A 27,302-nucleotide genomic window follows, 5' to 3' on the forward strand; every position below is an offset into this window, starting at 1 on the left:
AATATTTCGTTACATAGACATGTTTAAATTGTTTTAGTTGGATAATGGTATGGATTTTGATAGGCTTGTATTGATTTTGATGCTTGGGATAGTTTCGATAGTTTATTTGTAAATTTCATGTCCTATTTGTAATCACGGTATTCCTCTATCATAAGTGAGTATTATCAATAAAATTGAGGTTTTCGTTAAAAAAGAAAAAAAAAAAAAGAAGAATCATAATCACTTGAAATCTCAAAATGTAATCAATGTCACAATTGACACAATATAAATCTCTTTCAAACTACTTGAATTGGATTTTATAAGTGGGGGTCACATTAATTAGGATAATAGTATTATCAACTAAAAGTCATTTACAAGTCCTTTGGTATTATTATCCGAAAAATCAAAAAATCAAAAACAAAAAACTCAAAATGAAAAATATAAACTAAAAATCAAATATCAGCAACATGTTTAATTAGTTTTTCTAAATTAAAATAAATTTATATCTTGATTAGACAAATGCTCATTTTGTCCTTCAATCAAATAACAATTCAAAATATGATTAAAATAACAAGAGTACAAAGTAATATAAATTTAAAATGCCACAATAAAAATAAATTTATTATATTTATTTTAGTTGTTATTATATTTTAAATTCACTTTTACAAGAATAATCTTATTGGCTATGAAATTGGAATATAATAAAAATATTTTTTTGTAAATGGCTTTTATCACTTTTTATTTTTTTTATGAAAATTTAATGGGAATTTTTCAATTTAATTATATTTAAATTCATTTTATTATTATTTTTATTTTAATTAAAAATTATGAATAAAATGAATGATTTATTTTTAAAAAAAATTAACTTTGATTATTAAAATGTTACTGCAATAAATCAGCAACATATTATCTTCCAGATTACTTTTGCCACAAAACCCGCTTATAGACCAAAATAAAATATGAACGGAGTGACTTTGGGCTCAAATTCTGGGCTGGGCCTCAAGGTCCACTGGACTTGGGCCCAACTTAGCCCCACGCCCTTGCATAACTCTTCTGGGCAAGAGAAGCATTTTTCTCACTTTTTTGACCATTCATATGAAAATCATGCATGGTCAAACCGAGGACCCAATTATCTTATCCCACGGCATCATTTAACCTATATTAGCTAATTTTGATCGTGTGCAAAATGGACATTTGATGGATGGGCCATGGGTGACTCAAGTGGGCCAAAAGGTGGGCCGGAGTGCATTATAGGTTTTTCACGGATGGACGGAGCGAGGGCTATTCAAGGGGAGATATGGGGCCCATTTGGACTTGCAGGCCCATTACGCTCTTGGCATGTGGCATGTGAGGGACTCGTCTTTTGATGTTTGGCGCAAATGTTGGGACTCCATTCATCCTAAGTTTTGACCTCATACGACGCTAGCCAAAAAGTACCCTTTATCATTTGAATTTTTGGCACCAAAAAAAAAATTTATTGCGAATTATCTCTTTAAATTTTATATATATATATATATATATATATATATATATATATATATATTTTATCAATTGAGATTTTAGTAATGTGATAGTAACTAATGACTAATATTGATTAAATTCATAAGAATTAGACCAAATTCAATGATTTGCACATAAATTTTGCTCAAAAAAATATTTTTAATATTTTATTTTCATTCAAAATACGTATAGAATATATATTATTTGTGCTTTTTATAGTTAAGAAAATAAAAAAATTTTTATTTATTCTATTTTACATGAGCACATGCAATTAACATGACACCATTATGGATTCTTAGATGGATCAAGGAGGTCGAATTACCAAATCCACAAACTGATATTTCAAAATTTTTAATTTTTAAAAGATTTACCTTTTATTAAGTTAAAACTTACATGCAGATGCACACACAAATACACACATACCCATAAACAGAAGAAAACAACAAATTATGTATTTATTCTCACTAAATGGATTCGGTTATTCAAATCCCTTTTACTGGATCGTGATGAAGTGGTTTTAACAAATTTAGGACTATTAAATATTTATTTTTCTTGTCACATTCTAAGTTATTTCAAGTCTATCTCTACCTCTCCTTTTATCTTATGCAATAACCAGTATACTCTACTAATCCAAACAACTTTGAGTCGCCCATTTCTTATTTCGTCTTTATTAAAAAGAAAATTACACTTAAATCATCGTGCACATATTCATTTCTTAGCTTACATACATAAATGCTTTGTTGGGCGGGAGAGAATTTGATTGGATAAGCATAGAGCATGTTGTGGGGGTTGTGGGTATGAACATGAACGAGTCAATGGTGTCATCATGATGACCTTCTTTCTAAAAAAAAAAAAATGCCTTAAAAGAAGTGACACTTGACTAAGCTGTTAAAGCCACCCCATCTGCCCACTGGACAAATGCGCACACAGACATAAAATCAGAAAGTGGAAAAGGGTGAGAAGCTGTTTAAATAATAATATTAACAATAAAAATCTTCCATTCTTCTTCTGCTTCTTCTTCTTCAAAGACAAAAGCTTTCCGCGAGGATGGGATCACCATCGAGTGCACAATCACTAACACACGAATTTCTGTCAGGGAGCATTGAGCGGGCAGCTGTGCCCATTGACCATTGACTTGATTCCTCTCCTCTCAAAAATTCCATATCTGGATCCCACTCCTTAAAAAGCTTTAACCTAGATTCAAATCATCACGCCCTACCGCATCTAGGGCATTTCAAACCTTCCCTTCACTTTAAATTTGTTTATATTTGAATACAATGTTACTGTGTAGTTTTTTTATTTGATTTTTGTTTAAATTTAATATTGGAATTTTATAGTCCAAAAACACAGCTTTAATATGATATATATAAATTGTATGGAAATTTTCGTAAATGTTTGAAAGTTATTTATATACTTGAATTAGTCACATCTTACTGCATATGTAGTTTAAGAAATATAATTTAATAGAAATGGAGTGAAATGAAAATTTAAATGGAGAGAATGAAAAAATTAAATAATAAAATTTGAAATTTTTTTTACTTCTATTAATTATATGTTTTAGAATGAAAATTGGGATTAGTGATTCATTTGAGAACGGGGGTTTAATTCTTATGAAGGGAATATATGAAATTAGGGTTGAAATATATTTGTAAAAAAAATTGAAACGCAATTAAAAAAACCTTTTTAAAATTTCTTATAAATAATATTTTTTTTTAAATTATTTTAAAGATTAAAATTAAAGCTAAAATTATTTCTGTAACCTTTTGAGCTGTAGAACAAGCAAAAAGGAAGACTTTAGGAAAAAAGAAAACCACAGATTCCATTCATAAAGCTGTCAAGTCGATGAATATTTGCAATTCCACCCAATTCCTTTAACGAGAATGAGAAACACTGTACTGTCAACTTGTCACTGAATACATCAACGTCAATTCAGCGAAGGGTTAATACATAAAGACCCCTAAAACCTTAAAGTTGATCTGCTTTTAAGTTTTTATCTAAAATTACATATTGTTTCCCAATCAATCCAATATGTTGACCTATACGTTAATGCTATCTCTAGAAATATTAAAGAAGCTGCTCTGCCCTAGTTGTTGAAGCATGAAAATTATTAAAGAAAATAGAAAGATATTGGCCTTTCTCATGTTTGATTTTGAAGGGAGAAAGAATACAAACACGCACACCAAAACAAATGAAGAAATTTTATTTCGCACATCATTAACATTTAGTTTTTTTAATTTGGGATCAAATTCAAACAAATTTTTATTTTTATAGAATTTGATAGAAAAAGATAGTATAATGAAAAGTACTAACTCTCTTTTCCTTTTCATTTCCCAAACAAAATCCTTTGGTCCATCCCTAATGTAATATTTTGTTTTCCATGCCATTAATCATGATTCCAACCTACTACTATGGGACTCAAAGCTATCCCAAATTTCCTTTCTCCAATTTAAGAAAACAAATACATTCTGATTCCCTATCCAAGAAATTCAACATTATGTTTAACATGGTTGAAAACAGAATAGAAAGCGAAACTATAAATAAATTTTCTTTGTAGGTATTCTGGTTGTTCTTTGGTGGTCTCCTCATTCCATTCCTGAAGGGAATAAACCTAAAGTAGAAAATTTAAATTTAAAAAGGTTTATCATCAACCAACATAGCTGTTATAATTTAATTTTAATCAAGTAGTCTCAAAATTTGTTTCCTCAGTCATAATTTCCCTTTTTTTTTCGTGCACAAAACTGATGAAAAGCAAACTACATTACAAGTATATGGCAGGGAATTTTATAAAAACTAACCTTTGTACAAAGAGAGCATTGTTCGGGAATCATAAGCAAATTTCACCCTGAAACCTTCTTTGTATGCAGGCTGTTCTGAAACTGACGAGCCCGGCAAAAGTGGGAAGGAACCACAAAAGCACTTGTGAGATGGAACTTCTTAATGCACCAACCACTTTGGGCTATTGTTCCAATAATTCAAGATTGGGAGTTTGATAGTTGTATGCGTATATATTCTTCTTGTTCAAAATTTTAGTCGGTGTGGAGATGGTGTCTTCTCTTTTGGCACCTATCGATATACCAAGAGGCATGTTTTCTTAGGCCCATGCCTATCATCACCTTTAGGCTAGCAAGCATGACAAAAGTAACAGTAGACAATATGCAAATCCAGAATAGCCTCCATGGGAGAGGACCATAAGGGAGACGAGAACCATATATTGGAGTCAGCACTCGAATGACCTGATAAAATATGGGAAAAAGATTATGAATATTTAACTTATTTTTATAACAGCAACCCCCTTTGTAACTGCAAGAAAAGTCCTTTCTATAGTATAATACTACTTTATTTTACACATTGATGCTGCACTTGGGAGCATTGATTTTGGGTCTTGGATTTGAATTTGAACAAAATTTAATACAATTTTGTATAACATATTTTTCAAATCCTAATATTCTAAATCCAAAACCTCCCCCATACATAGGGTAAAGGTATTTTGACTTTTCACATTAAAGCTGCTTCCTAGGACTTGAACTTGTGACCATGACCAGTCACAAAGGAGAACAACCTTATCGTTGATTCAAAACCTGCCCTCATCCTTTTTTTTTTTTTGGTGACTTCATTTAGGCTGGATCTAACACAGAAAATGGGTGTCTATGTCAGCAGCCTATGACTATAGTCTACAACAACAACAACAACAACAACAACAATAATAATAATAATAATAATGGCAAGTAGTAGTTATGGCTTACCACACAAGCTGGTGCCAAAGGAACAAAAGTGAGGTTTTTCTTGTCATCCTCTTGTATATTCAGCGTCTGTCAGGGAAACAGAAATTAGCCTTCTTAAATGTACGAACATCCAGAATAAAATATATTCTTACTTAAATGTTCAAGGAATCCTGAATAAAACCATAATCTGGTAACACAGCCTCCAACTCAAATCATTGTCAATTTCACTTAGCAATTTGAGAGTATTCATACCTCCACATCCATCAAAATTAAGTATTTAAAGATGTCAACTTCAAGATCTCAAGAAGATTGATAGTCCCAAAATGCCACAATGCGGAAATATCTAGGACAACGAAAAAAATACATCATCCAAGCTGGCAATAATATCAAAGTTGAAGCCTACCTTCTTCCCACACATTCACATTCAAATTTTAGAACTTTGGATGACAGTATTTTACTCTCCTTGATGTTATGGTCATTTATAAAAATAAAAAATAAAAATTTATTGCTTCGCTCATAAAATGAAAATGTACCCAAAGTTGGTCACTATCAAAATATGGTAGGATTCAGATGAGGCAGCGCTGCTTCCTTCTTCAAACCCTCTTGCAAAACTAGAAGCTGAATTTGCGATGCAATGATGGAATCTGAGCTTCCAGGCCCACAAAGCAAATTCATCACATTTGGCATTTTAAATATTTTGTGGGCACTCTTGTACTTAATTGTACAGAATTTTTTTCCTACTTTCGCAGCACTATATAGCAGTATTTTTTTCCCATCATAACTCTGCCTATGATGCACTCAATGTCCTGATTCCTTTCTCACACAGTCGGTCCCAAGTCTGGGTAAAGGAAGAGGGCAGGGTTTGATAGTTGAAAGACAGCGTAAAACTTGTCAAGTCTCTATGACTTGAATTCCAACTGATTATGCATTGGGATGTCACCAACAAGCAACGTGTTGCACTTATACCACCCATGTGTAGCAAAAAATGGTAAGAGTGGGCTAGATCGTTACCCTGAAATGATGCGCCATGTTGGCACCCGAGTACAGTATCAAATATGCATGTAGGTTCCCACATGATTCTAGACGTGGGTGTGTAAAAAAGCTAGTTCAAGAGTCTAGGCTAGATTAGCAACATGGAATATAGGGATACTTACAAAATTAAAAGAAAAATAAGGATTTAAACTTTGGTATGCTAGTGGAAAAGGAAAACATAAGAATGGGCAGGAATCTTACGGACAAAGACTTGAAAGATAGTATTGTAGATATCAAGAATAGGGGATAAAATCATAAAAATCAAGGTCTCAAGTCAAGAGATAATATATGTCATTAGTGCTTATACTCCTCAAATAGGCTAAGCAAAATATCTTAAAAGACAATTTTGGGAAGATATGAATACTATTCAAGGAAGAAAGCTACAGAAATTGAAAATTAAGTGGATAGGGGAGAAAGCTAGAAAAATTGAAAAACTAGGATTTAGGATTTGGTACACTAAAAAAGAAAAAAACATAAGAATGAGGGTAAGAATTAAAAGTGTAGAGGACATCATCATAAAAATCAAGATGGTTTTAGGCTAAGAGAGAGCAAACATCACTAGTGCTTATGCTCCTCAAATAGGCTTAGTAAAAAAATGTAAGAGACAATTTTGAGAAAATATGGATAGTATCATACAAGGGATACTATGGATAGGAGCATATTTGAATGGATGTATTAGACTGAGAAAATATTCATAGGAGCATATATGAATGGACAAATTCGAAAGGACAATAAAGGTTATGAGAGGATACATAGAGGACATGAATATGGAGACAAAAATGAATCCGATTTTAGACTTTGTCATGTCATATGATCGTATTACAGTGAATACATGCTTTAAGAAGAGAGAAGAATACTTAATAACCTTCAAGAGTAGACAAAATAAAAGCCAAATAATTTTTTTCTTAACTAGGAGGGTAAATCGTTAGATTGTAAAGTTATCCCAAGTGAAAGTTAACAACACAATATATGAGTTCCAGTGTTGGATATATCATATATGTATCAAAAAAGGAAGAAAAAGGGTAACATAAATCAATGCAAAATAACTAGGAGGTGGAACCTAAAGAAAGATAATATAATAAAATTTAAAGATAAAATTATCAAAGAGGGTGATTGTCTAGGGGACGATGTTGATGCAAACACTCTTTGGAGGCAACAAAAGAGATTTTAAGTGAATCTAGAAGAAGATTCTTGATTAGTAAAGAAAGTTGGGAGTGGGATCAAGAAGCTAAAAAATTCATAAAGACAAAAAAAAAATTTGGTATAAAACATGGCAAAATATAAAAACATAGAAAACTTTGAAAAGTATAAAGAAGCAAAAAAAGATGCAAAAAAGGTTGTTATTGAAGCTAAACATAGAGCATATAATAACTTATAAGCTATAACAGATTCAAAAGAAGGGGAAAGAGACATATCTAAATTTGTTAAGAGCTAGAGAGACATAGATCAACGAGTTACGTAGTGTAAAGTATATAAAAAAGTTGAGGATGATAGTGTGATGTAGGGGCAGCGTCAAGGTTCTGCAGTCATGGAGAAATTAGAAGAGATGAAGGAAAGGATATGGAGGAGAGAGAAGATACCAGGTGGGAAACTCACGTTCAATTCAATTCAAATTTATCAACAATTGCCTACATCATGGCTTTCACACACTATTTATAAGAAAGCCTTTAAATATATGAAATTACACACATACCCCTAAAAACAACAACAAAAAAACCAAGCCTTAGGTCCCACTAGGTGGGGTCGGCTATATGAATCTTTTTCTGCCAATTTATGCGATCATGGACCCATTCTTTTGATAGATTCCAGAATATTAAATCCTTACTCACTATCTCCTCCCAAGTTATTTTGAGTCTACCCCTACCCCTTCTACTGTCCCCCAAAGTAACTAACTCACTCTTCCTCACTGGTGCACTTATGTGGCCTACGTTGCAAGTTCCATACCATTTTAAGTCATCCCTCCTTTATCTTATCTTCTATAGGAGCTACACCTAACTTACCGCGAATACGTTCATTCCTTAATTTATCTTTCAATGTTATACTACTCATCCATCTAAACATTCTCATCTTGGCAACTTTTACTTTTTGGATATTATGTTTCTTCGTCGCCCAACATTCCGATCCATATAGCATAGTTGGTATTATAGATGTCCTATAAAACTTCTCTTTCATTTTTAAGGGCATTCTACGATCACAGATTACACTTCAAGCACTTCTCCAGCAATGAGATTTTGAAGGGGGCGGCAGCTGAGGAACTTTAGGTGGTGCGTGGGGCTTCACAGCTGGTCAGTTGGTGATGAAACTTTGAGGGAAAAGGTTTTGGGGGGTTCTGTGTTTGATGGTATGGGTGGTGTTGCAGGATGGTGGCTGGAAAGTGATGTTTGAAGAAATGGGGACATGGATGGAATTTTCTGAAAAGTTCTGAACTGCATTAATGCTTTCGATTTTTTTTTTTTTTAATAACTGAAATTTCAGAAAGGAAATGATGAGATGAGAGAGTAACAGAGAAGAAGAAATTAATGGAGAGATTGGAAGATGAAGAAGAAGAAAAGAAGAAGAAGATGTAAGAAACAGAGAGATTAATTGTTGGACAGAGACTGCTGCAAGTAGAAGAGACAGCAACATAATTTAGAAATCAGAGAGTTGAGAAAATTATGGGAGAGAATTAAGAGAAGAAGAAGAAGAAGAAGAAGAAGAGAAGGAGAAGAGAAACAGACAAGAAGAAGAGGGCAGACTGCTACTGGGCAGCAGGGAATTATGGACAGAAAAAGAGATCAGAAACAGAGAAGAAAGAAGAAGAAGATAGGGGTTGGGCTCTGATACCAAACGATGCAGGGGCAGCATCAAGGTTCTGCAACCATGGAGAAATTAGAAGAGCTGAAGGGGAAGGGAGGAGAGAGGAGATACCAGCCCCCCGGGGGGGGGGGGGGGGGGGGGGAGACGGGGACTCACATTCAATTCAATTCAAATTTATCAACAATTGCCTACATCATAGCTTTCACACACTATTTAGAAAGCCTCTAAACATATGAAATTACGCACATACCCTAAAACTACATTACATTACAAACATACCCCTAAAATACACAATTACTACAAATAAGCCCCCAACGTAAATATAATATAAGCAACTACACACATATACTAAACAACTAAATAACTAAGCACATTTGGGTTTCCAACCCAATAAACCATTCACCCTATTCTTTGACATAAGCCTCCTAATTGGGTCGAAATGATCCATCCAAATAGCCGCTTCTCGTCCTACATCATAGTGTCTTAGTTAAAGAAGAAGACATAAAAGAAAGATGCAAAGTTACTTTAATAAGCTAAATAATGAAAACCAAGTATAAGGCTTTAACTAAGACTTCGACAAATAAGGAAAAAGATAAAAATTTGAGATTTCTTCACAATATTTGAATTTGAAAATAAAAAAAATGAGAAACGGAAAAACTATAGGCCTAGATGACATTCCAATTGAAGTTTGGAAATGTCTACATGATAATGGTGTTTGGCATCACTGTCAAAAATTAAAGAAACAAAAACCAAAAATGAAAACCAAAAACCAAAAACAGAAACTAAAAACTAGAAACCAGCAACTGTTTGGTTAACATTTATAAAACTAATAAAATTAAAAACTTAATTCAAAAAAATGCTCATTTTCATCTTTAAATCAAAATATTATAAAAACATGACTAAAATAATAAAATTACAAATAATACACATTAAAAAATTACTATAATAAAAAAAAATTTATTACAATTATTTTACTTAATTGTTTTACTTTAAAAATTTACTTTACAATAAAAATTTTATTAGACATGACAAATGAAAAATAGTAAAAGTATTTTGTAATTGGCTTTATTATTATTTTTTAAAATTTATGTATATTTTTATTCTAATTATATTTACATTTATATGATCAATTAATTTTGATTTTAATTTAAAAGTGTATAAAATGAATAATTTAATATAAAAAATAATTTTTAAATATTAAATTTCTAGCAACAAGTTGCCAAAACAACTGGAAACCATAAATCTAGTTTTTAGTTTTTTGGCAAATAACTAAAAACCAGCAACAAAAACAGAAAACTGACAATAGAAACAAACGCCTTTTTATAATCTATTTTTTCATTGTGGAGAAACAAAACCAGAAAATAGCAACGATATCAAATAGGCCCTAATTTATTCAACACAATTATAAAACTTGGAAAATGTTAGAAGAGTAGAGGAAAGGCACTTTGTTAGAGGTTATTTATGTCTTCTAGTGTTATTATTATTAAGTGTGTTAGTATGTTAATTAGTGAGAGTTAGTAAGGGTATTATTGTCATTAGAATAGGGAGAGACCTATCTTCAAGTTAGGCCATTCATTTTAATCAAAATCTTAACACACTTCAATACCTATATACAAAAATAAAGGAGAGAATCAAAATTGAGATATTCAAAATTGTAATAACAATCATAGAATTAAAGTTGTGAGTCATTTTAGAAACAAGTCTCTAAAAATCAATTTGATTTTATGTTTGGAAGATTGACTACAAAAGCTATATATCTTTTACGAAAATTAATGGAAAAAGTTTAGGGAAAAGAAGAGGGGGACTTTCATATGGTTTTTATTAATTTAGAAAAAGCCTACAATAGTGTACCTAGAGAAGTTTGTGGGTTTTAGAAGAAAAGAAAAGGGATTATGTAATAGTTATACTAATGTCATTAAAGATATGTATGATAGAGTAATGACTAGTATTAGGACTACGAGAGTGTAGGGAATTTCCAATTTTAATAAGAATACATTAAGGATTTGCTTTAAGCCCTTACCTTTTTGCACTAGTAAGGCATGAACTTACTCGGAGAATCCAAAATGAGGTTTTTGTTTGCAAATGATATTATATTGATTGATGAAACTAGCTATGGAGTACCATCTAAGTTAGAATTATGGATAGGAGCTTTAGAATCTAGAAGTTTTAAGATAATTAGAAATAACACAAAATATATGAAATGCAAATTCATTCATGGTAAGAGAAATATTGGAGAAAAGATTAAACTTGATGGTCAAGAAATTAATGGCATTATTAGTTTTTAATACTTTTGATACATTATGCAAATTGAAGGAGAAATTAGAGAAGACGTTACACAGAGTTAATGTAGAGTGGGTAAAATGGTGAAGTTCTTTGAATATGTTTATGATCATAGAATACCCTTAAAATTAAAATGTGAGTTTTATAGCACGGCTATAAGACCAGCTATGCTATATAGATTAGAATGTCAAACAACTAAGAAACAACATATCCTAAAATAAAAGTTGTCAAAATGAGAACGCTAAGTGGTATAATATTAAAAGATAAATTAAGGAATGAATATATTTGTGGTAAGTTAGGCATAGCACAAGATAAGGGAGGGGTTAGATGAAGCACCTACAATAGTTTGGTAATTTCTTCCCCGACTAGGATAAAAGATCCCATTGAAACGGCTAACCCCATGCATATTGTATGCACGTCTAGTCGCACAAATTGTATAGTATCATAAAGGGCCAAATAATGCACTGGTTAGAAGGAGTGAGCTAGTTAGTGGCAGTAAAAAGGGGTAGTGATAAACCTAAAATAATTTGGAATAAGATAGAAAGGATTTAATAGCCCTTAAATTGTCAGAAGAAATTTCCCATGACTATGTAAATTGGCAAAAAAATATTCATGTAGTCAACCCCACCTAGTGTGACTAAAGGCTTGGTTTGTTGTTGTTTGTTGTTTATTTTCCTTGCCAAGAGGATCTCTTGTTTTCACCTAGAGAGTAATTTTTTCTGTCCTCTTCCTTAATATATTTCTTCAGCAATTATATATATTGAGAGAGGAGGAGGAGGAGGAGGAGGAGGAGGAGGAGAAGAAATGCTAATTAAGAAATCGATGCTCCAATACCATGTTGCAAGTTTCAACTAGGGGGGGTGGGGGTGTTGGGTGGGAAGAAAGAGAGAGGATCACAAGAAAGATGACGAAACAGAAGCCTAAACTATGTGATTCGTTTCACACATTTATCAAGGAGAACAAAGACATTATAAAAGTAATCCTCAAAGCTTAATCACTTATTTGTAAGACCAACACAGTCAAATGTTTCTTTGAAATTGCATGCATTCCAACATAGGAATATGTCAAGCTATTAACATCTATTTGCCCTACAAGAGGGATCTTTATACAGAACAGCAGAGATGCATAAAATTTATTAATTTTATTGCTGAAATCCACTAACATTTATGTGATCGGGATTTTAATACAAGAAGGGTAGTTGCTCAATCCTCTACTAGTATTAAAGGGCCGTATATATCATTTGTGTGATAGCAATAGTACTGAAAAGAGGTAGCTTGGACATGCCCACCCCACCCTTACGGCTTGTTTAGTTCGGCAAAATAGCTATTCCTTGGAATAAGATGGAGTATAGTTTAAATTTTGGGAATCAAGAGAATAGTTATTCCTTGTATATTCCTAATTAGAAATCCCCATGATGAAATTTGAGAAGAGTTATTCCTCGTCTATTCCTTATTATGGACTCTAAACTATTTCACATTATTATTTGTTTTATAGTGACAACATAATTTCTTGTATAACTAATTGTAACTAACCTACTAAAACTAATCTATTCGTCAGAATAGGCATTCTGCAAACCAAACGTAACCTTAGTACTAAAGCCAGTATGCATTCTAGCTTGAAAAGCAAGAGGGTAGAGAATAAGTGATCAATCAATTGAGAGCATACACCATGTGAGTACCAAAATGCATTAAATTATATTTAGAAACAGGAGTTTACCTAATGGAAAAACAAAACAAAACAAAACAAAACTACTGAACTTAATGCACAAAATTATTAAAAGGGAAACAGGGCTAGATGCCAATTTTAGAAGAATGATTATCTACCTTATTAGCAACTGCATTAATCTTAGACTATGGGTGAATAATGAATGTTCGATAAGTAAATTATTATTTGCAGTGAAATCACAGTCAAATAAAATTAAATAGTCAAATATCTTGGATCATATTTGGATAGCATATGAAACATTGAATCCAGATATGTTGATTGAAAATCAAAGCGCAAGGTCAGAATCCAATTAAAGCCTCACACGTGAGGCACGACCTTGGCCATTTAAGCCTCTAGGTTGTGCATTGACAAGAGCAAGGAGTCCCTAGATGTAACTACGAAACCCACCCTATTGCCATTCCTACTAGAATACATGCAGAAGGTTTTCTGCTCACTATTTTCTTTTGGCCATTTCCCAATTATTTTTAGGTAAATAAATTTGATAAGCATAAGATAACTGCTTGAGGAAAACAGTTGGAACACATTTCTTGAGTACCTTCCATTTACTAGTGTCAATTCACTTACATTTAGAAAATGATTATAACAGAAATAAGAGAATGAGAAAACAAAAGCTTTTCAAGTGAATGGATCAGCAGAACTACATTCAAACAAGAGGGTAAGGCCCAGTGATAAATACCAGTAGTAGACATAATAGTATAACACACATGGAGAAGAATATACCTGCTTGCAAAGGTCCTCCAGAAACTCCGAGTATGTAATGGGCTTTATGTTGTTGAATTTGGCAAGGAATGAATGTTTAATGATATCAATAGCCATTTCACAGATGTACACCAGGAGAGCATTCTGCAGTATCCGCATAAAACATATAAGCAACCCAATTTGAGCAAGAGAAACAGTAGCTTAATGTCTCAATTTTTCCCCACTCCAAAAGCAAATCTGTCCTCAAAGATTTTCAAATGAACTTACAAGAAAGAAACTTTTAAACCAGGGACCCTCAGCCTCCAGAATATTTTGAGCTAAAACGAATAAGAGAAATGCTGATATATGAAACCGCTCCACTGAATCTGATAGCAACAATAGCATAACAGAAATAATGAGATCAAAAGAGGCGACAAAAATAAATGACGAGGTAATTAGAGCAATTCAAAGCAAAAGTTGCATAACAAAAAATAATGGAAATTTAGTGTGCATTTAAATAATATGTCTATGAGCACTTCGTATAAAAAAAAATGTGCCAATGAGCACATGTATATTTTGCTCTTTCCAATTTCTTGCATAAGGTGAACAACAGTCTTAACTCAATTTTAAGTATAGTTTTAGATAAGCATTTATGTCATGCCACTGAAGTAAGCATAAAATGCCAATGTGATTCATCCAAACACCTAAAACACAATCTCTAAAGCTGCAGTATGCTCATCTGTAGTTGATGAAAAGTAAAATATCCCATCACTGAAGTAGGACTATGATGTGTTTTTTTCATTTTTATTTTATTTAATTTAATTTTTTATTTTTTGTTTTTATGAGTCTTATGATCATCTTTTTAACATTTGAATTCCTGAGGCCATCATCTGAAGCCTGAAAATGGTAGCGCAAGCTGCGCAACTCAAAAAGCTCTTTCCAAAGCTATCACTAATGCGGACAAGCTATGAACTATCATTGACAGATTGAGGTAACACGGAGCATGCATGATGGCATATGGGTAAGTTCAAAACCCTTCAAATGACTAAGCCACTGAGTCAAAGTTAAAATTACATACCATCGTATTTTTCAAATAACATATCCATGTGCCAGCATGTATATAACATAATAACGTAATAAATAACTAACAATTTTCAGTTGTATTGAACACGCTGTAATGCACTTCAATTAGATACAACAACAAACTAAGCCTTAAGTTCTACTAGATGGGATCGGCTACATGAATAATTTTCTGCCATTTTACATGATCATAGGCAATTCCTCTGACAAATGCATGGCTATTAAATCCCTATTCACTACCTCATTTCAAATTATTTTAGATCTACCCCTATTACTTCTACTACCCCTCACAGTAACTAGCTCATTCCTCCTCATTAGCGTACTATTTAGCCTATGTAGCAAGTGCCTAAACCATCTTGAGTCATCCCTCTCTTGTCTTCTACAAAAGCTATGCCTAACTTATTGCAAATATGTTTTGTTTCTTAATTTATCTTTCAATGTTATACCACTCATCCACCTTAGTATTCTCATCTCCGCAACTTCTACTTTTTGGATATGTTGCTTCTACTCAACACTATGATCCAAAGAGCATAATTGGTCATACAGCCATCCTATAGAAATTCCCTTTTAATTTTAAAGGCATTCTACAATCACGTAACACGCTCAAAGAATTTCCATTTTACCCAACCTACTTTAACTCTATGCATTACATCTTTTTCAATTTCTTCTTTAGCTTGTATAATAGATCTAAGATATTGAAATCTACAATTTTTATTGAATTCTGGACTATCAAGTTTAACATTTTCTCTAATATTCCTCCTATTATGATTGAAATTACATTTCATATATTCTGTCTTGATTCTACTTATCCTAAAACCTCTAGATTCTAAAGCTTCTCTCCACTTTAGAGGCTACTCCAACACTAGTTTCATCAATCAAGACAATATCATCTGCAAATAACATACACCATAGAACCTCATTTTGGATACTACTAGTACGTTCATCCATCATTAGAGCAAAAAGATAAGGGCTCAAAGCAAATCTTTGATGCACATCTATTGTGACTTACAATTCCCTAGCCTCTCCGCTTGTAGTCCTAACACTCATCACTACTCCATCATACATGACCTTAATGACATCAATATACCTACCATGCAAACCCTTTTTTTTTTTTTTTCTAAAACCTAACATACAACTTTCATAAGTACCCTATCAATAAAAACTATATGCAAGTCTCTATTCCTTTCTTTGAAATTTTCCATTAATCTTCTTAAAAATTATATAGCTTTTATAGTAGATCTCCAAGGCATAATACTAAATTGATTTTCTAAGACTCTCGTTTCTAACCTTAATCTTTATTCAACTACCCTTCCCACAGTTTGATTGTATGACCCACAAGTTTAATTCCACGATAGTTATTACAAATTTGAATATCTCCTTTATTTTTGTATATAGGTATTAAAGTGTTTTTCCTCTATTCATCTGACATTTTCTTAATTTTTATAATTGTGTTTTATAAATTAGTTAACTATATAATTCCATTACCTAGACATTTCCAAAGTTCAATTGGGATATTATCCAGTCCTATAACTTTTCCACTTCTCATCTTTTTAATGCAAACTCTACTTTATTAACTCTAGTTTTGCAAATAAATCTTATTTTGTCAGCCTTTTCCTCATTTGTCAATTCTAAGTTTTAATTTTGCAAATAAATCTCATATTTTTAGCCTTTTTTCTCATTTGTTAATTCTAAGTTTAAGCCTTCTACTTGTTTTTCATTAAATAGCTTACTAAAGTAGCCTCATCATCTTTCTTTTATGCCTACTTCCTTAACCAAGACAATATCATCCTCACTTTTTTATACATTACATTACCTAAGTCATTGCTCTTTCCTCCTCTAGTTGTAGCAAGTTCAAAAGTCTATTTCACCTTCTATTGTATCTAATCTAGTATATAAATTATTACATAATTTATGTTTAACTTCACTAACGGCCTTTTCTGCATCTTTTCTCACCTTTTTATACTTTACAAAGTTTTCCATGTTTCTACATTGCCATGCTTTATACCAAATTCTTTTTGTCTTTACAGCTTTTGGACATCTTGATCCCACCACCAACATTCTTTATTATTTGAGAACCTTCCTTTTGATTTCACCTAAAATCTCTTTTGCTATCTTTTTAACAGAGTTAGTTATCCTACACCAAATAGTGTTTGTGTCTACACCATCCTCTATTGTCCAATCACCATCTTTGATCATTTTATCTTTAAATTTTATTATATTTTCTCCCTTTTGGTTCCACTAGTTCTCCAGCACTCATTTATATTATTCTTTCTCTTTCATTTTTTAATGCATATATCTAACACAAAAACTCTATGTTGTGTAGCTAAGCTTTCACCGGGGATAACTTTACAACCCTTACATGATAAACATCCACCCTATTAGTTAAGAAAAAATTGTGACAAAAATAACCTTATCAATTATATCTCCAAATCATTGATCAGGAAATTTTCTGAAATATTCCTTTTACTAGGGACATGTCAGATTGGGAACTTTATGCACTCTCAAACTTTTACAGAATTCTCCACATATTTTGTTACCAAATCATCCCCAATGAACCAAAATGTGATTTGGACAAAAATTATGTTTTCACTGTTAAAACTTTCTATAAGAAGCTCCTTGATGGGAATAAATCGCAACAACTCCCCTTGGAAAAACACCTAGGTGCTGAGGTGCACGAACATAAAACACATTAGTTAGCTATAAGTATTACATCTATGATTACCATTCATGGGAATACATAACCAGCCTATCTCTTAACATGAAAAATAGAGACAAGCCAAAAAAAGAACCAAATTGGTGCCCCAGTGCTACATATTTTTCAGTGAAGCTTATGGTAAATTTATGGTGTCACTTCATCATATACAGAAGACAAAAAAATAATTAAAAAGCACTTCACAACAAATATACATCATCTTCCACAAGAAAATTTTCAAACACTAGCAACACCTTTGCAAAATTACTGTTCCAAAAAGCACCATTGTCAAAACAGACGAACTTCTCAGCAATATTTGACTGGTAGATAGAACTGGCAAAGCCTCCGCATTTCTAAAGCATTAGAGCTAGAAACCTAAGGTATTTTCTTACAAGACTCAGCTCAGTCAATCACGTAATGCTAGCAAAGCATTCAATGTAGAAGAAGGAACTCTAGATTTTTTAGTCCTCAAAGTTCATCAACACAGAAAGCTCATTGACTTATTGCCCAGGAATAAATTCCTATCTGGAAACATCCTAAAGGATTAGTACCCTAATAAAATAAAATAATAATAATAATAATTGGAACTTCATAAATTTCCTGAAAGAAAACAATGTGGCTTGTTAGCCAGCTCCTCTAATGACAGCCAGCTCAGTTGTCAAGCTGCATCACCAGGATAAACAAATGAGAAGTGGAGAACATAAATATTATAAAGCATAAGATATTCACTGATAGTTGCTGGCTTATTCAGAGCATGCCAACCAGCTGCTTTATCCAGACTAAGAGGACATATATTAAAAATTTAGTAATTCCTAAAATATTCAATTTTTTTTTCATGGCATCTAATAGATAAGAAACGATGAGAAGAACATCATCAAGAGTCTTTTCAATTCAAGGGAGAAAATATGGGGAAGAGAGGCAATTTCTGTTAATAAAGAGAGCACAAAGAAGCCAACTCACCATAATATACAAGCATGTGGATATTGTCCTTATTAAAGCGTTTGAAGACATTGCTTTTTATCTCGGAAAAATTATTAGAAACCAGTAGAGCCAACAAAGCATTATTGTGAGCAACTATACATGTTGATAAAGTGATTGCCTGAGCTAATAGGATGAATGAATGAACAAGTACGGAAAGTTAAGGAAAAAAAATATGAAATGGGAAAATGCGTAGTGTCTGCAGCACTGATAATGAAATAGATCATCAGCACAAAAAGGATATTTGAGGTAGCCACAGCTAATGCTTGATCTGAAAGGAATCTCCATAAATAAAATGCTGCACTTTCTTGTGAAGAATTTGCAAATCCCCCTGCAGAATTGAATAGAGTCTGCAATACATCTCCACCAAAACTTTGGAAGAGTTTATCAAATATCTGTAACGAAGGTGCAAGGATCAGTTCATATAAATTTTCAGCTATAACAATAATATATACATACATACATATATATATATATATATATATACACATATTTCTGGCAACAAAGTTGAGAGGATATTAGAACAATCCCATCCCATGGATAAGAACCAAAATAAATAAACAAGCTACACAAGTTCATCATCGGTGAAATAGGTTCATCTCCACCAAAACTTTGGAAGAGTGTATCAAATATCTGTAACCAAGGTGCAAGGATGAGTTCATATAAAATTTTCAGCCATAACAATAATATATACATACATACATACATATATATATATATATATATATTTCTGGCAACAAAGTTGAGAGGATTTTAGAACAATCTCATCCCATGCATAAAAACCAAAATAAATAAATAAGCCACACATGTTCATCATTGGTGAACTAGGTTCTATAAAAGGTAATGACAGTTTATCAGCCCATCAATCACAAGATTGCGATTATGCTACAGAAATCGTGCCTACAAGAAAGCCAAATTGATTTTGTCTCTGTATAGAAATTGCTGGGTTTATTTGGTTTTTAAAATATGAGGAGTTTCAATTCATAATACTAGGGCTCAGGCCCAGCACAATAAGTAAACATGTTAAAGAAACTTGCCTAGTCAGACCACTGTGCCTAGACCATCCTCAATAGTTAGCCCAGACAAACCCAGACCATGGCTTTTGGATATGATGAATGGGATGCTATAAACAGGGCAGCCCGGTGCACAAAGCTCCCGCGTATGCGGGGTCCGGGGAAGGGACGGACCACAATGGGTCTATAGTACGCAGCCTTACCTTGCATTTTTGCAATAGGCTGTTTCCACGCCTCGAACCCGTGACCTCCAGGTCACCTGGCTACAACCTTACCGTTGTGCCTAAGCTCCCCTTCAATGGGATGCTATATAAATACTAAATATCAGCACAAGCATGGAATTGAGTTTATGCATGGTCTCAAATTCCCATTTCCATCATTAGTTCCACTTTCTACCACCATCAAAATTGAAATGGCTATCAATTATTATTTTGCAATTTTTTTGGCAAAATTTCCACAAATCACCCAAAATTTATGTAAATCTTAAATTTTCATCAAAATTTGTCAAAATTTTAAATATAGAATGAAATTTCTTTGAAATTCAAATTTGAGTTTCAAAACCCGGATTGAAATTTCTCTCTTAATTTATCTCCTTTTTCTGTTGAAACTAAAGATTATTATGAAAAATGATACGAATAATTTTCAGATGTGAAATTGTATGAAAAATTAAACTTAAATATTAGCTACAATATTTTATTTGACCATTTGCGTCTAAATTGTCTTTACTCGCATGATAAGTAATATTTAACTCATTTGATAAATTTCAATCATATTAACTAAATATGTTTAATCTGATTATCATATTACAGTAATTGCAACTTCTAAACCACATGCCTGTCCTTGATGTACTTTGTTATAATATTATTCAGCTTTGAATCTTGCATTATTTTGCCTATTAGTTGTTTCAAAAGTTCCATAAAAGGATTCCATGCTTCACTGCTAATCTTCATCGTTTTTTTAAATAGAAATTGGAATTGACATTGATATCGAATTTTCCATCGAAATTTCTGTGTTTTTGAATCCTCAAAATTTCCATCAAAATCAAAATTTAAGACATTGGTTTTATCAAGGGAAGAAGAAAGGGCTGCGCTTTGGATATTTTTCTTTTTTGTAAGACAGCATTTTGAAAATTTGACTTGGTTCTAACATCAAAGTTGCTGGCCTAGAAATTATGTCAGTCATTAAGAAAGTTTCTAAGTTTACACAATATCACAGGGTCATATGGTTTTCTTCTCACCTCCAAGACATTGTAAACCACATAGAGTTTGATAGTTCCTTGACCACGAATCATGTGATATATTAGGCTGATATCTATGGCAAGGAAAAAAAAAATGAGAGAGAATAAAACATAAGAACTCATTAGTATACAATAAATTTGCTACCAATTTAATGACCACATATCATTCTTTTTTAAAGAAGATATACTAAGCGAGGAAAAGGATGATACAACCAAAAAACGCACAAGCAATCCTCAAGAAAAAGGAGAACAAAACAAGAAAAGTTCATGTGCATGCCTATGTTATATATATATGTATATATATATATATATACTTGAAATTTGGCAACACATAGCATAGTTTTGCCAGCATAGTGAAATTCTGGCCATGCCTATCAGCTTGCTGCTCAGAAGAAAGCAGAGAAAAGGCATCTTCAACACCAGCTAACATGTCAATTCCCCCACCTCAAAAGTGAGAGGCTGAATTAGAGCAACATTTTTAAGGAAAATTGAGTTCATATATTCTACACAAGACACTCAATGACATTGATGATGATCCTTTCTACAGCTCAGGACATTGAGGTCGAACAACTGGAGGTATTTTATTGAAGAAGGATTTTTCAGGTGTCCTACAGGACAACATTGTGGATGAAACTTCGATAATGCTTCTACCTCATGGTTAAGAGGTTAGGAAATAATTGATAAGATTGCAGTTGTCTAGGAAGAAGAGGTCTTGAACAGTTTAGAAGCCTTTCAGATTGATTTTCCATGGGTGTGAAAGGGAAGAAGAGAAAAATGTAATCAAAATGAAGAGCATTTTTAAGATTAGATGAAATATTTCTATATTGGCCCTTCAATATTGCGATGGTACACTAGAAACCATAGGGCATAACAATGCACTGATAAGGGAATAAAAAATGCCATATATATAATGCAATGCCTAATGCAAAAGGCTCCCATGCCAAATCAGTGTCTGGGGACAGCATGATCACAGCCTTACCTCCACATTTCTAGAGACTGTGTCTTAAACTGCACCTGTGACCTTCACATTTGCAACATCGTTACCACTGGGCCAAGGCCGGCCCTCGTGTACGTGTGTGCTTATGTGTGTGCATATGTGAACATGCATTCATGCATGCATTTATGCATCTATAACAGACCAAGACATTAGCAAACAGAAATCCCGTCATAAGGCAGCACAAGAAGGAAAATACTTTAACAAACCAACAATGAAAATATCCTTACTACACCTGTTTGCTCTAATAGTGTGACTCCACATACCAGCACCACAAAACAGCCAAAATCACACAGCTCCACCGCTGAAGGCCTCATGAACTGCCTGCAGAGATATGGTTAGGTTATTCAGCAAACATTACACGTTACTAAAAAATAAAAAATAATAATCATTGTTATTTCACAAATATTACAAGTTACCTAAAAATTAATTACCAACAGAGGGAGAGAACATAATCAAAGAAAATATTAACTGCCAATCAGATGCCAGTATCCTATACATGCTCAAGTGACAACCAGAAGACAGACAAACACAAAACATGTAAGACGGCTTGGGTCACAAGTCCCAGCACCCAGAGTGGTAATAAATTACTCCCTTGAGGCCTTGATATACATATATATATATATATATATATATATATGGAAGTAGAGGACAAAGCAAAATTTTTCATAAAGTCATGCCAAGGACAGGAATTTAATTAGCTTTTAAAAATAATAATAATATAATACGTCGGGTGTTAGAAGAGACACATCAGACTACAAAGTCGTTGCAAAAATCAATTTACAAGAATTTTTACATAAAAAAAAAAAATGCATTGTGGGGACCCAAAAAAATATTATATTGCTCAGAGTGATGGTGACATGATTTTGTCCTGTTTTTATATGCATGCAAAATGCATAGTCAACGACTGACATTAAAATATCAAGAGTGAAAATGTAATCCATCAGCTCATTGGAACTTTTTTGTATCGTACTCATTTATGACCAAGACAGGTTTCAGGTTTTTCCCCCTTGTGTTTGGAAAATTACTTGAGTCTCAAGAATCCTTAGAAACTGATGCTGCAACCACAAGGCACAGAAAGTTCTTTATTGGGAGGTGTAGCCAGTTTCAACCATTCCAAACACCGCCATTCAATCCTATGCAACCTCAGGATATGGATTGCTCTGATGTCTATCTCACACCACATGTATAGTTTTAGGGCCAGCCAACCAGAAAGCAATCAAAGGGTTATAGAAATATAAAAGGGATTCTTGGGTATCAAACTATAAATTACTGCTTGGGAACCATATCGGCACCATCACCAATATCATACTTTGATCAGCCTCTCCAGTTAGACCACTGCATTAATGGCATAGCCACCTAACAAATATGGTCCAAGCATACAACAGGATTAATTGGAAGCCAATCAATTCATCTATTGGAATACGAGAAAATGTCAAAGATTCAAATTCAGAAGCCATGGGAACTTTTGATGCCTTTTTGAAATTTTGCATAATTTTATTTCACTATTTTCATGGTATTTTTTGATAATTTATTATTAAGGTCATATATTAGTAGATTCTACAATTTTCTCCAATAGGTCAGTAGTACCCTAGTATTATTACATTTTTCAGTTTTTGTTTCCTAGTACCACAAGCATTATAGCTCTTCTTTTTAATTGAAAAATAAGTCTTTAAATAACCATTTACGTAATTGATTAGAAGATTCTATTGGAATTGAAATTGGAATTTTGGTTTACCCCCTTGCATAGATGTCTATGTTATGTTTATAAATTAAGGAGCAAAAAACCTCAAAATTGTTATATAAATTTATATTTTTTAACTATAAAAAACAAACATACACACAAAATATTGTTATGAGTTATGACACTATTAAGAAACAGTGGCATAACAAATCTAATAAGTCAAATTGTTCCAATTTTGGAATTGAAATTGGAATTTTTGGGTTTACTTTCTTGCATAGATTCATGCCTATGTTTCTCAACCTCTCTTCCTTGTTTCTCTTCCCACATTCTGTTTAATCAAGATGTTGAAATTGGGCAGCAAACCCTTGGTGCCACCTTTAATACTAGCAAAAAAATTGATGCCAGTAAATATGTGATGTGCATTGCAAGTGATGGCAAATGAATAGTTTTGAATAATATATATAGAAGATATATAATATATTCTAGATTATTTTTAAAAAATAATAATACTTTGTAATACAAAAAACCACAAAATTGCTTATATAAATTTTAAAAATCAATATTAAAAGCAATTAAGTTATTATGTATAAATATGCTAAACTATTAGAATAGGTATGCAAAAAAAAAAGTTACATATAACATTATGTATTGAGTTGAAAAAAAAAATTACCATCAAGTTATTATGTGATATTATGTATAAATACAGTAAACTATTAGAATAGGTGCATGGATACAATATTTTAAAAGATACGCGTAAACATAATAGGTTGTTTGTTACGTGATATGCATGTGTAACGTATAAAAAGACTATTGTTAAAAATTATGTTTTTTGAACATAACATTTATTCATTTGCAGGAAATAATTTTTATTTTCCATTTTCAGAAGCATTTCAAAATTCAAATAATTACAAAGAATGCCACCTCTTCTAATTTTACAGCTTTCATATAGAAAAGCTTAAAGACAATAAAGAATGTTTTGAAAAATTGGAAAATAAAGCAACTTTTTGTAATTCTTTAGAAAATTGAAAATGGAAAATAAACTATTTTCTAGAAATGAATAGCCTCTTAACATTTGAGTATTTTAGTAGAGATTTTGTAGTTTTTAATTTATGATACACATGCAACTTGTGAAATTTTCAATATATGATAATCAAGCTTAATAACTTATTTGTCTAGGTACGATGAAATTTAATTTTTGTGTAAAAATTCATTTTTTATTATAGGAATACTATTAACTTTTTGTATTGATAGCAAGTTTATGAGTTAGGCTTTTAATTTACTAAATGTTGAAATAATGTTTATGTTTTTTATTATAGGAATACTATTTAACTCGTTGTGAGAGCAGACCTTGGATCAACTACGGGGCGTGCAATCGATCAGTTCAGAGGTGAAAATCAAGAACCAACTCGTTTGGGTTTTGTGGGATTATAAACCGAAACAGTGGAACAACAGAAACCAAACCAACAAGTTCATATTGGTTTGGTTCGGTTCGAACGTATTGGAATCCAACCGAACCAAAGTACTGAACTTGAGCTTCCTTAAAGTAACCGAACTTCCTCAAAACCGATTTTCCAAGGAAAAAAGCCGAATTTCCTGTAACCCAAGTATGGACAGTGCAAAGTTTGCACATCATTATCATGCATTTTGAAGAAGACAATTTTTCTGCTCACTACCCCCATTTTACACTCAAAAGTTGAAAGCATATTGTTGATAGAAGAATAGAATAATAGATTAATAAAACATTAGAAGTGAGCTGAAGGAGGTCTTGACTAAGAATCTGAGACTACTTCACAAACGAGGAGGAGGAGGAGGAGGAGCTCCCAAATGCAGGTTGCAGCCTCGTAAATGATTCGCACAATGCCACGAACAGTAGGTTGCAGCCTTGCAGGAGCTCAGAGCTCCTTGATGCAGGAAACATGGAACACAATTCACATGATTCACAAACCACACGATTCATGGGAACAAACATTTGCGCTCTCGGTCCTCCAATTTGTGAAACTGAGACTACGTCATGTATTTCAGACTCTTTTTTTCACATTTTCATTTGAAATTTCTTAAGATTATATCCAGTTCTCATTCTCCTTGCTGGTTTTCATTTGAAAACCCTAAGCTGCAAAACCATACGCAGCCCGTGTCCTCTTCTCCTTGATGCAAATGTGATGCGAATGGGAAGTTGTCGAATGGCGAATGGCACTATGGCCTATGGAAATCTTGGACTGGGGCACCGGGTCAGGGCACTGGGACAGTGGGACATTCAGTACAAGAGAGTGAAGAGACTTGGGCTCTGGCCCCTGGGCACAACTAGACTACGTCCACATGGCCTATTTGGGGAAAAAGTTCGGTTTTTTATTCCAAAACGAAATTTTATATAAAAACCAACAACCAAACCGATATTTTTTTGTTATAGAAATCTAAACCAAACCGAATTAAGTTTGGAAATGAATCGAAACAGTTCGATTCAGTCGGTTTATTTGTTTGCATTGAATTGTGCATTCCGCTAGGATCAACAGTAAGGTTGATCCTTCATGACTGGTTGGTCACAGGTTCAAGTCAAAGAAAACAACCTCTCTACATAAAAGCAGGGGTAAGATTGCATACACTATGATGACCCTCCCCCTACCCTCATAAAGCAGGGAACCATGTGGCCCAAGGAAACCCCTTTTATTAACTCCTTGTACTAATAGCGCATGTCTATGAATTTTGCTTTTATTTTATAAAATATTGAAATAAATTTTAATTTATATACTAGGTGCTATAAAGGAATCCATGAGTAGAAAAAATTATTCCTATATTTATTAGTAGATAAATATTTATGTAAATTGTGATCTGTTAACTAAAATCTATATAACTAATATTTTTTTAATTAGTTAATACTCAATTATGACTCCCTATCAAAACACCTAATTTTAATATTATGTTAGAATTTTATCTAGTGTTAGTTAAAATTAATTTTTTAAGAAATGTGTCATCTTACTTTTAAAAGATCAGTATATTTTGTCCATCGAATGATTTACATTGTTCATGCTTCCATATGATATATATATATATATATACACACACTCGCACATATAGAAAAATATGCCACCAAGTAAATATTAACATGTGTTGCACATGATTACAAGTAATCTCGAGCAATATATCTAAATAAATTACAGACTTTAGATGTTTTTTAAAATAAATTGATAATAAGTTATCATAATTGAGTTTAAAAAGTACGAGTACTAAAATTATTTATAAGAAATTTTGTTTTCTTTCCAATTGTTAAATGGGTATGGATACTGATATGGAACACTAACATATACAAGAACACAACATATCTTAAAATAAAGGATGTGACTAGGCAAGAACATGCTAATTAAAAATTTGTACAATATTATAGTCTCTAATATGTATATGACACCACATTAAAATAAATAACTGCATCTTCTTCATTCTTATTAATTTTGCAAAAATTCTCAACATATGACTTCTTCCATTGAAAATGTTAAATGCCAGTTATTTTAAAAGTTGTAGTTAATTTTTCTTTTGTAATTATCATGTTCTATTCACATTACGATACATCATCATACGTAAAACAACAACAACAATAAAACCAAGCCTTAAGTCCCACAAGGTGGGGTCAGCTATATGAATCCTTTTCCGCCAATTTATGGGATCATGAACCATTTCTTTTGACAGATTCAGAAATATTAAATCTTTACTCACTATCTCCTCCCAAGTTATTTTAGGTTTACCCCTACCCTTTCTACTACCCCCCACAGTAACCAACTCACTCTTCCTCACTGGTGAACTATGTGACCTACATTACAAGTGTCCATACCATCTGAGTCGTCCCTCCCTTATCTTATCTTTTATAGGTGCTACACCTAACTTACCGCGAATATGTTCATTCCTCAATTTATCTTTCAATGT

At 32.6% G+C, this 27,302-nt stretch overlaps 1 protein-coding gene across 4 annotated transcripts in view; it reads right to left on the reverse strand.

Annotated features, from left to right (window-relative positions):
* Positions 1–3,725: 3,725 nt before the first annotated feature.
* The window catches only part of LOC131144807 (protein POLLEN DEFECTIVE IN GUIDANCE 1), a 33,113-nt gene continuing 9,536 nt past the window's right edge, over positions 3,726–27,302 (reverse strand). For 2 of the 4 annotated variants that reach the window (XR_009133914.1, XR_009133912.1), the window contains 9 exons: positions 21,942–22,030; positions 20,713–20,786; positions 18,707–18,857; positions 18,445–18,612; positions 14,001–14,098; positions 13,755–13,877; positions 5,223–5,288; positions 4,275–4,712; positions 3,726–4,087 (listed from right to left, as the gene is read on the reverse strand). Coding sequence is in view for 2 of the 4 variants with exons in the window: in XM_058093680.1 (XP_057949663.1) it covers positions 4,506–4,712; positions 5,223–5,288; positions 13,755–13,877; positions 14,001–14,098; positions 18,445–18,612; positions 18,707–18,857; positions 20,713–20,786; positions 21,942–22,030 (976 nt within the window). In the remaining 2 variants the exon portion in view is untranslated. Of the gene's footprint in view, positions 4,088–4,116; positions 4,713–5,222; positions 5,289–13,754; positions 13,878–14,000; positions 14,099–18,444; positions 18,613–18,706; positions 18,858–20,712; positions 20,787–21,941; positions 22,031–27,302 lie in introns of those variants that run through there. The other 2 variants (XM_058093680.1, XM_058093679.1) reach the window with 1 other exon arrangement.

Source organism: Malania oleifera, chromosome 12, assembly GCF_029873635.1.
Source record: "Malania oleifera isolate guangnan ecotype guangnan chromosome 12, ASM2987363v1, whole genome shotgun sequence".
Taxonomy (NCBI): Eukaryota; Viridiplantae; Streptophyta; class Magnoliopsida; order Santalales; family Ximeniaceae; genus Malania; species Malania oleifera.